Genomic DNA, 11,724 nt, shown 5'->3' on the forward strand with positions numbered 1-11,724 from the left:
CTGTATCAACGGCTACGGATCCGAAGTTAACTAATTTAATTTCGCTTATGCTTTCATCCGACAAGTTCTGCATTGTGTATAACAATAAAATATATATTATTTCGAATAGTTATACTTCACAAGAGCACTCAAAAAGTCGTTGATTTTTTGACTTATGCATTCTTTGTCAATCAAGTTGATTTTTTCTCCCAGATTTCCCCTATTTTAAAAATATTTTTCTGATTGCCGCAGTTTGAATTCTTAAATATTTGGATAATCATGAAGTTAATTCTTCAAGTACTATTTTTACTTATGAGTTGAATTATTAATATTTGATAACGTTATCACAAATTATCATGTCACAAAATAGAACCTCTGAATCGATTTTCCACGCAAACTCAACATCGATTTATGTTCAGCAGTCTTTGAAATCATTTCTGTATTGTTCGAACCACTTTGAAGCGATTAGTCTTTGAACTAAACAGATCCCGAAATGAAGTGAAATTTAATTGTTATTTTGTGTTTCTTTGAAAGTGTATTAATTTTCATTAAAAATATTATAATTGATTACGAATATAAACAGTATTTATGATTCAGAGATACTACGTCTTTAATGAAAAAACCTAAGTGCAGTTACAATATTTTTCCCAAGATAATTTAAGCTTCCTGCTTGAGATGTTACCTTCTAGTAGATTTCTAATTTATATATTGCAAAGGTAGTGCAAATTTTATTACTGTGAATATGGATTCCGGAACAGAATGGCTATGTGAAATTTTACAAAATGTGCAGCTGGAACAATTCTATTTGCCAATTAGAGATCAACTGCAGGTAAACAAAGCTAGCAAATAGAATTTTCTATTCATATATATTTTCCTTTGCCTTTCGAATTTTGTAATTGTTAAGATCATTAATATATAACAAATTTTGCACCTGATATTCAATATTATTTTAATTTTAGATTACAAGGTTAGCACATTTTGATTATGTGCATGCAGATGATCTTGAAAAAATTGGCATCAGCAAACCAGGTGTACGCAGATTATTCGATGCTGTTAAAAAGAAGAAACTGCAACTTTGGAATCGAAAATTTTGGAACAAACTGTTTGGCACAAGTTCAGTTACCAGAGAGAAAACAGATTTGGCTCTCAGACAACTAGCTCCTACTGAACCACGGAGCACAACATGCATTATACTAGAAAAAGATATTGTGTAAGCTACTAAAATGACATTTTCTTAATAAATATTAGATAACTTTTTAGGTTTGTTAAAATTTTAATCTCTGAATCAAGACAAAAACCAATACATTCAAAAATTTTAATGCTTTACAGTCAAAAGAACAATAATTTTATTGTTATACACTGTACACAATGTTTGCAGGTTGCATAATGAACTTGGTAATGGCTCATTTGGTGTGGTAAAACGCGGCGAATGGAGAGTATCAGATCAGTCAAGTCAGATGGTGCCAGTCGCAGTAAAAGTGCTCAAAGCTGATGCTTTCTCACAGCCAGGGATTTATGATGATTTTAGAAGAGAAGTAGAAGCAATGCATAGCTTGAAGCATCCTAATTTAATAAAGTTACATGGTGTTGTATTCCATCCTTTAATGATGGTGTGTGAGTTAGCAAATATGGGAGCATTGTTGGATTATATTAGGGCACAAAATGGCAAAGTCTCATTAAATTACATATCAAAATGGTCAGGACAAGTTGCAGCGGGAATGGCCTATTTAGAAAAATCACGATTTTTACACAGGGATCTTGCGTGCAGGAATATATTGTTATCCAGTTTAGATTTGGTAAGTATTGTTTGTCCAATTATTGTTGAATCAGGATAAGTAAGAATCCAGGGGACAGCCATTTTTATCTTAATAATGAAATTTTACTATTGGCACCAAACAATGACTTGTTTATTAAGGTTTTTCACTTATCCTATTCTTACTTATTTAAGTTTAAATGTAGTATATTATATTAAGATACCAACATGGTCTGATTAGTTTTTGACATAAAACAGTCAATAATAAATGTTTGATATGGTGGTGATCATGTACAACATAATAGGAGAATTTCATTCTTCTCTAGGTTAAAATAGGTGACTTTGGCCTTATGAGGGCATTGCCTGATGCTGATGACTGTTATGTGATGAGTGAGAGACGAAGAGTTCCATTCCCCTGGTGTGCTCCGGAGTCATTACGGTCAAGACAATTCTCACATGCATCAGATGTCTGGATGTTTGCTGTTGCATTATGGGAGATGTATTCATTTGGTGAAGAACCATGGATGGGTAAGTCCTTTATAATTTTTAGCTAGGAAATATGTATTAATCAATTTAAATTAAGATGTTTGTATTTTGAACAGATGGTTTATGTTTTTTAAGTAAATAGAAATCTCTTGATAATTAAGTTTTCATCTTTATATCATAGAGTATGTAATATGTTATTTAGCTTTTGTTTGTATACAATAGTCAAAGAATTTAAAAATATAATTATGATTATTACTCATGTATTGTATAAGCAATACCTAAAAGTAAATGTAAAGAAAAATGTGTTTATTTTAACAATTGGAAGAGCCTTTTACTAGCATAATAAAATGTTTTTATAACAAACAAAATTCAAAACATAACGACATGTCTCAAATTGATAGCCTGTCTATGAATATTCAATCAACAATCGTTATAAACTAATTATTCTGATATTCTAATCATTATAAACTATCATAAGAACTAATAAACATATCTATACATATAAATAAAATAGGAGTGTCTGTATGTAATGTCGGTCAAATAAATCATTTACTTTGATGATAATGAAAAACCAATTTTTACAATTTTTGTCTGTTTGTGCGCAAGGCCGCGTTTGTTAGGGGTAATCTCAGAAACGCCTCGATCGAATATGACAAGACTTTGAGTGGAAGGTGGCTGATGCACGCGGGCATATTATAGGCTACATTTTTAAAATTCTGTGCTGACAAAGTCAAGGCCTCCGCCAGTTTTTAGTGTTTTGTGTCTCTATCATATTAACACATTCAATGCCACTATATTCTTTGTATCACATAAACTCAAAGTGTTGGCGCTGAAAGTGGTAAAACTTTCATTGTTCTTTCTTAGGTTTAAATGGTTCAGAGATCCTCCGTCTCATAATGCGGGAAGGTCAACGGTTATCATCCCCCGCTGCCTGTCCACCAGATATTTATATGTTGATGATGCAGTGCTGGGACCTCAATCCTAAAGAACGACCAACTTTTGCTGGCATACAAAGATATATGGAAACTAATAAATTTGAAACTGCTATCGCAAGCTTAAGGTGACTAAGAAAATTTACCTATAATTAATTCTATTCAATTCTAGCCTTTTTTTATATTAAAAGTGGCAAATGAGCCAACGGCAACGTGAATTTACCGAAATAGCGTAGCGACCACTGCTCACGGACAACTGCAATTGCAAATTCGTTGCCTACGTTTAATCAACGATAGAGAGGACGCACATAAAGAGAATATTTCTTCTTCCTATACGTACCCTCCTCCGCCTAATCCACGTCCTCTTCCCATCATTTCCTTATAAGAAGGGTGGGAAGTGAACGTGGACTAAAATTGGGCCCTGCGGACGCACACTCATTAGATAAAATGCGGAACTGTGTCCATTGCACTCCTATCTTGTGTGGTCAAAAAAGACGTTTTTTTATTTATTTATCCTTTTAAGAATGACAGATGTATTTAATTTTTAATATGATTTGTTAAAATAATTCCTGGTAATGTGACATGCGTTATTTAAATTATTTTATTTTTTTTCTTATTGTAGTTACCATAAACAAGGTCAAATGACCATAGAAGCTGGGGATGCGATCATATTGATTGATAAGAGGCCGGAGTTGCACTGGTGGAAGGGTCAGAACATACGGACATTGGAAGTCGGCCTCTTTCCCAGGTTTGGAAAATTATATATAAAATATATTCAAGCGTCAATAGCCTAATGGTTACGGGTACGGATTTTCTATCACTAGTTTGGGTGTTCGAATCCCGCTATTCGATTATTCTCGTAAACCATACCTTAGCACAAGCCTAGAGCTTATTTGGTATGATACAAGAAATATTAGTAAATTAAAAAAAAATCTGTTAATAATTAAAAAAATATTAATCTTTTAATTTTTAAATTCTCTTGTAACACACACAGAGATTAAATAATGGAAATTGTTTATATTATTCATTACTTTAACTACAAGTTTTACAAATGGTTTTTTTTTTAAACTTAACCTGTTTTTTCAGTACATTAGTGAGTATAGCCAAAAGCAAAAATGTGACATCAATTAAGAAGCCGATAACTAGTTCGCCGATAAGAAAAGGTAAGTACCATTTATAATTGTTACATAATAATTAACAAATATGATCGTGTATTGAGCATCATTATATATATATATATAAATCAACTGCTGATCGTTAGTCTCGCTAAAACTGCAGAACGGCTGAATAGATTTATGTTATCTTGGTCTTGAAATGTTTGTGGAGGTCTAGAGAATGTTGAAAAGGTGAGAAAAATTCGAATATTGCCGGGAACTAATTATGTTTATTTTTAACCCCGCGCGGACGGAGTCGCGGGCGATATCTAGTTTGCATTAAATATATAATATAAGTAGATGGGAGGAAGAATAGATTTGATAGAGGAGGGGATTCCCTACGGGACGGATACGTATGAGTCTATCGGAAAGGGAAATATTCTCTTGCATGCGTAGTCGCTTGCTCATTTGCTACCTTATGATTTAACATAACTATATAATAAAGACGAGATTTGTATTTTTGTATGTAAAGAATAAACTCAAAAACTACTCAACAGATTTCAAAAATTCTAATACCAAAAGAAAGCTAAGTTATAACTGAGTAACTTAGGCTATTTTTATTGCTAGATTTTAATAATTATGTGCGGATGACGTCACGGGCAAAGTATTATATGAATCCAGGTCTCAATTTTTAAAATAATATAGTTTTTTTTAATTATGCAATATTTTTTTTAGCATAAAACGTAAGATTATGTCTATTTAGTTGCATGAATCAATATTGTTAGCGTAAATCCCAGGTCATTATAATGCAAAGGTCGTGTTGTCGGCGTGACTGGCTAACATATTGCATTTGCGTTCCAACATAATATGTTATTGTTTACTCGCAATAGCAACTGTTGCATCGCCGTCACGTTCCGTTTCACTTTCTATCTGAATGGCGCCCAATTATCTAATGTCAGTGCGTAAATATGACATAATTTATGGATGATGACAGAATGGCGCTAAATGTATTTGACTTTAATTGCATATGTATTTTTATTTAAAACTGTTTTTTAAAACGTATAGATAGACGTATGGATGTTTGTTAGAAGGTATCTCCGGAACGGCTGGAACTGTATGAATTCGGTATAGATTTAGAGCATTGTCTGAAAAAAGAAATAGTCTCCTAAAAAAAGTTTTATTTTTTTAATATCGCGCAGAGAAAGTTGCCAGTGTAAGCGCGACGTTAAATTATTTTAATAAGCAAAGAGTATTGTAAATATATCGTTTCTGTATTATCCCGTATGATGTACAGAGAATGAGTTTTTTGATTTGACTACTCATTGAAGAATATTTAAAAAATATTAAATTAATTACTAAAAAAAAATCAAAGTATTAAAAGATTGCTTCCTTATCTATAACCCAAATACAAAAATGTATCATGAATACTGACTACTATATATTCTTTCATTTAGAACTGAATATAAATATGGGGGGAGATGTAAAGGAAATGATACAGGAATATCGCCTTTCACAGGATATGCGAATTAGTGCGAAAGTGCTCACTTAACTCTACAGGAAATAAATACCGCTAGGAGCCAATATAAACTGTTATTTGATATGAAAACAAACTGAAATTAATGCTTTGTCTAGTTGTTTATTTATGCTGCTTGACCAATTATTTTTTACTAGCTGTCGCCCACGACTCCATCTGCACGGAATTTATAAACTTAATTAGCGGGATCCATGCAATCGTTATGGAGACACCTTCTAACTAACATCCACCTAAACATTCGCATTTATATTAGTAAGAAGTAAGATTACAAATTTTTTAACCTATGTCTTTTATTAAAAGGATTGCACTCATTCTTTACCGTGAAAAGGTTGAACTTTTAACAATAAACATAAATAATTTGAAAATTATAACACGATGTATAATAAGAAACAATTCCTATGTAGTTAACTTTATCTTTTTAGTATAAACGAATGCATTTATTAGCATTAATTGTGTTTATGTGACATTTCATTGATAATTGAAACGAGTTGATATGTTACGTAAGTGTTAACTTGCCATACTTGACCTTGACAGTCGCTAATCTATGACTATTGTAGGTATATAGACGTATCTAATTCAATTATAATGCAAGTAAGAACTACGCGCAATTATATAAATACTAGCTGTTGCCTCCGACTCCGTTAGCAAGGAATTAAAAAAAAAACTTAAATAGCAGCCTATGCGTTCTTCCGTTCTGCCGTTCTGGAGATACCTTGTAACAAACATCCATCCGCATTTATAATTCTAGTAAGACTAGCTGACTCGGTCCGCGTGGAGTTAATAAAAAAAATAGTAGCCTATATGTTCTTCCAGACTATGTTCTACAACCATTTCAAATTTCATCAAGATTTGTTAGCCGTTTCAGAGATACCTTCTAACAAACATCCATCTGAACTTTCGCATTTGTAATATTAGTAGGAACTAGTAAGAAATATATAATTCTGTTACCAACAATTAAAAATCGTTCAATTTCATGTTAATTTTAAACTACGCCTCAGTAAATAAAAGATAAACGAAATTATCTATAACAAGACGTCCGGTACTAAGCAAACAAGAACGTTATATTTGCATTTGGTTTGATATTTTACACAAAAGGAGTGCCTTTTCAGAATTATGACAAAGTACCTGTCGGCCGTGATATTGTACGCGCGGTATTAAAAAAAATCTTATTAAGTAGTCTGTTCTTCAGACTATGTTCTTTACCTATGCTAAATTTCACCAAGATCTGTTAAATCGTTCTTGAGACGATCAATTTTTACGTTTTAACATTACGTCACTTGTAAATTAAAGCTTATCCTTATTTATTGGAAAACCTGTTTCTTTTAGTCCAACCTTCCCCGTCATCACCAATAAATGGTGTTTCTGACGATTCCGCGGTCGTACTCCGTAAGCGTCGTACTATAGAATCGACACAGCCTCCAACTACGCGCGCTGGTAACTCCGGCAGCAAACATTTTAATTACAATAAATTGGTCAACGACAGAGCAACGCTCGGCGCACAAAGAGTCGCTAGAGACACACGGGATAACCATTCCAGGAGTCTTAATCAAGGTAAATAAACGGTTGTATCTTTTGATTGCGTTGGTTTAGAAGATTCATTTTTTCACAGTACCAAGGGACCGCAGACCCGAGTATTTGATGTAAATTCCAGCTTTATACCTTCATGCGTTTTTGAGAAAAATGGACAGACAGATGACGGACACCAAAGTGATCCTATAATGTTTCGTTTTTTTCCTTTTGAGGTACAGAACCCAAAAAATAGCTTTATTGTTGTCGTTGTTTCTTGTTTATGATTCTCCCTTAGCGGGTTGGGTCAGTGTCCAGTGTTTATGGTTATCTTCTAGTTTGGGAGAGATTGGCAACCATACTTTGCTAGTCTCTTTCAAAATGGAATGAAGTATAAATTGCTTTATTCTATACAAATACGTCTTAGTTAGTTAACTTTTGTTACTAAGTGCAGCGTTGCTATTTCTGCTGAACTAAAAAGGCGTAATCTTATATACCAAATAGGTAATAAAAATAATATAACGCACTGTTTTTTTCATTTAACATTTCGTAACAAACGAAACATACCAACATCTTTTACAGCTATTTTATATTGTTTATTCTTAATTTACAGTTAGAGAAGACTTATTAATAGACTTGGATCTGCCTCCGTCGATAAAAGTGAATTCACCAACAAAAAAACCTTTGAAAGACAGCGCTTCGTCGATTCTGGATGAACCTATTGATGTGCCTGAAATCGGTAAATATATCTTATTTATTAAAACAATAAAGTTATTTTAATCGATTAATCAAATTCTGTTGCTCATTAATTCCTTATTTTAAGTGTTAATTATAATTTTACAGTTCAGGAACCGAATTGGGGACAACCGAGTATAGAAAGTCTTCCATCATGTTCAACTTCACAGAATTACCCCAATTTATATGGTGCTAAATCATTAGATAATATTAACGTTTCTTCATCTACCCACAATGAGCAAAGTTTCGTGGGTCATTCAGACCCTTTCGAAACTTCTCAAGTGTGGAATTCATATCAAGATATACCAAGATCTAACTACGATATACAATTAAACGAAACGATACCTAGTAATAATGAATCTCAAATATACTCAAATAACACCCAAAACGAGACACAAGTATCCAATAATTTATCGATATTAAATAGAAGTAATTATTCTAACCAAAATAATATACCATACGGCACTCTTAATAATACTAATACATACAGTGGAAGAGAATCAAATAAAGATTTGATAAAATCCGTAACACAAATGTCGCTGGACGACAGAATATCTGAATCGTTAAATCTCAGATCGAAGAATACTAATACTGACATTTACTCGAATACTAACTATAGCGCACCGTCTACATCAAAATATTCACCAAACAACGATGTTTATAAACAAGACTTCACATACAACTTTGAACCGAATCTCTCGCAGCAATACTTTGAAAAAGATTACTATACAAAACAGAATGAAACTACTAAAGAAAATAATTACGAAAAGAATATTTACGTACCTAAATATGAAGAGGAAGGGGAGAAATTGAAGAATTTCAGTGATTCTTTGGAAAATTCTAAGAATTATTCCGCATTTAAATATCAAAATGCTGATTTTGATTTATACGCGTATGCATATCATCCGACAACATCTGGAATTCAATACGACGAAGTGGCGGATAATGGCAGTAATATTTATAGTGAAATTGGTGACGGTGAGAGATATTCTAATAGAGTGACGTATACTAACGCGTGTTTGTATGACGAAGTGTATGAGGAACCCCCCAGACCGCACAGGCCCGCGCCCCCCTGCCCATCAAAACCTAAATAAATTACATTCCTAAGTAAAAAATCATTTAAACTTGATTATAGACGCTTAAAAAACATTGACAATTTTTTTTTTCAAATCAATTCAAAGAAAAAAAAAGTTAATTTGCATACAAAGTCAACGATGACGTTTATGATTTTGAGATGTACAGTAATTATAAATTAAAAATATGGTGTCTATATAAAAAATTGACAAAGCTGTAACAAAATGGTTCTTAAAAAACAGACAAGTCTAAAGGAAACATAGAAATTATAAGCAATATGGTTAATAATATCTTACAAAGAGAATAATGCTTTTAAAAATATAAAAAAATATATTTTTTAAACTTGTGCATGTAGTTTGCAATAATACTCAGTATTTTAGTCAGTACATCATAAATATGGTTGCAGCTGAAACATATGCTGTCTCTGTTATTTCAAAGAGAATGAGCGAGATGGCAATATGTTTATTTGTCTATGCAAATTTACGGCTATAGAGTTACGGAGGGATTTTATTTTACTCATTTAGTCTTTAATTTATATTTAACTGATGAAAATAAATTGTTTAAATAATACATTAGTAATATCCGTATTACCGTGGATTTTCATTGGCGATATATAAAAAAACATATCGCTATCCCTTTCTATCACTTTGAAAAAAAAAATTTTTTTTCGTATTATATTACAAGTGTTCCGCCAGTGAAAATCCACGGTTACATATGTTTATACCAACTGATATTATTTTAGTTGTCTGATTGTATTTCGTGCTATATATATTTTTGCACATATAAATGCCAATAAAAACTTGAAATAAGATATTGAGATTTGATTAAAACTCGAATATTTTTACGTTTTTTAATTATGTTATAAATACTAGGACATATATGATTGCATGATGTAAGTTGGTATGTTTGTATGGTTCGAGAACAAAAGGTAATACGCCTAGTCAATGAGAAATTAATGGAACAATACGATTTATTTAGTTTAAGGAATAGAAAGTTTTGATGGAATATGTTTGAATTTTTTTTCTTCTTTTTTTAGTTTTTTTTACAGTACCTTTGCTTTTTTTTCTTTTTCAAATAAAATCTAATGTAGGTTGAATTGTGGCAGCTTTTGTTAGCGTAACCCGAATATATTTTGCACGTTTATTTAATTTCGATTTTGTAAAGTTTGTTTGCTCATTGTCAATTATTTCAATATCTAAATACTATTTCTTTTAGGTATTGTCCCTTTAAATGCAAATAAATAAGTCTTTATATATTTTTGAAGAGTATCACAAATAATTAAATGATGGATAAGTATGGTTTTAAATATCGTTTAACTTTATACCAAAAAAAAATCACGAAGAAAGTAATTTAAGATTGTTTTGATGAAAAATAACTTTCTTGCCAATGTTTTTATTTTTATTTTTTTAGTATAATGTCATACTATATATATATATAAATCTCGATAATATTACCAATAATAGTTGTACAACTCGTGCACAATAACGTAAGACCTTAGTAGATGACGTCACTGTTGTCTTTAATATGTATTAACAAGACTTATTTGGGTACACTGTAAAACTAAATAGTCGTATCTTCTGCGAGTCTCATGTTATTGGTAACGTGTTCTTTTTACTTCATTTACTGAAATTTATATTTTGTATTTGCTTAAGTTCAGAAAATTGATTTGAGAGTCGTTCAGCCATATTGAAAACCAGTGTAAATTGTGGGATACAACTGTCATAGACAATTAATAGACACATAGAATAGTATTTGATATGTTTTTTTGTCTTTGACAATTTGGAATTAAAGGAATTTAATAATATTTATGTATTTAAATTAACATGATGCCTTATAACCAGTTTATAATACATTATTTAGTTACTTTCGTTTTTCGGATATAATTTTGATTAAGTACTCTCGCACATTTTTTTACAAAATGATGATGATTTTTTTTCTTAAAATTTTATATAACTGGCAGTTTACTATATGTCATATATTTAATTGTTTCGTTTAGAAGATAGAAAGAAGTTAGTGTTTTTTTTACATTTGGTTTGGAGAAGTAAGTTGTTTGTAAAGACGTTTTTGTGAACGATTTTTCATAAAGTGATATGCAACAAGTTGTCTTATTACTCGCTACGTGTTTTTTTGTCTTGAATATTTGTTTTTAAAAGGCTTTGAATCCTTTTTAGTGATTGAATAATTTCTTTTATTGGATGTTACATTATCCGTGGTGCGAATAATTGCTTTCTTTTCCTTACTGTCGTTAGTTTCCACTTTTGAAGTGTTTATAAAAATATGTTTTCATCCTTGTTATTCTCTTTCATTAAATAGAAGTAACAATATATTTTTTTCGGCTGTTTCGCTAGTGGAAACTTACGCTAAATGGTAATATATTCGGATGTCTCAATTTACTGGAATGTTTGTATAAATCAAATTTTTGAGGTTATATTTTGTAACGCTATGTTAAAAGCTTACCGACTAGACATTAGCAAACTGTACGTATTACGTACACGTTAGATTCATACAGATACCGAATCTTTGATTTGTTTTTACTCAAGACGGGGAATAAGAAGCAATTTTCATGTAAAAATGTACAGAAGTATGTATAAAAACCTGTACCAACGTGTATAATTTGTTAACAAAGGACTA

General features: G+C 31.4%; 1 protein-coding gene across 1 annotated transcript; it reads left to right on the forward strand.

Annotated features, from left to right (window-relative positions):
• Positions 1-455: 455 nt before the first annotated feature.
• Positions 456-9,201, forward strand: Ack (activated Cdc42 kinase). The gene is made up of 10 exons (XM_013325265.1): positions 456-808; positions 939-1,189; positions 1,358-1,775; positions 2,059-2,260; positions 3,083-3,278; positions 3,773-3,898; positions 4,237-4,313; positions 7,105-7,329; positions 7,898-8,023; positions 8,128-9,201. The coding sequence occupies exons 1-10, from the start codon at positions 722-724 to the stop codon at positions 9,111-9,113; spliced, it is 2,694 nt and encodes an 897-aa protein (XP_013180719.1). The 5' UTR covers positions 456-721; the 3' UTR covers positions 9,114-9,201.
• The last annotated feature ends 2,523 nt before the right edge of the window (positions 9,202-11,724 follow it).

Source organism: Papilio xuthus, unplaced genomic scaffold, assembly GCF_000836235.2.
Source record: "Papilio xuthus unplaced genomic scaffold, Pxut_1.1 DF824888.1, whole genome shotgun sequence".
NCBI classification, from domain to species: domain Eukaryota; kingdom Metazoa; phylum Arthropoda; class Insecta; order Lepidoptera; family Papilionidae; genus Papilio; species Papilio xuthus.

Coding starts and splice junctions, on each gene's coding strand:
- Ack (XM_013325265.1), top strand. CDS start 722: ATGGATTCCGGAACAGAATGGCTATGTGAAATTTTACAAAATGTGCAG. Junction 3,279..3,772: donor ACTGCTATCGCAAGCTTAAG/GTGACTAAGAAA, acceptor TTCTTATTGTAG/TTACCATAAACAAGGTCAAA. Junction 3,899..4,236: donor GAAGTCGGCCTCTTTCCCAG/GTTTGGAAAATT, acceptor CTGTTTTTTCAG/TACATTAGTGAGTATAGCCA.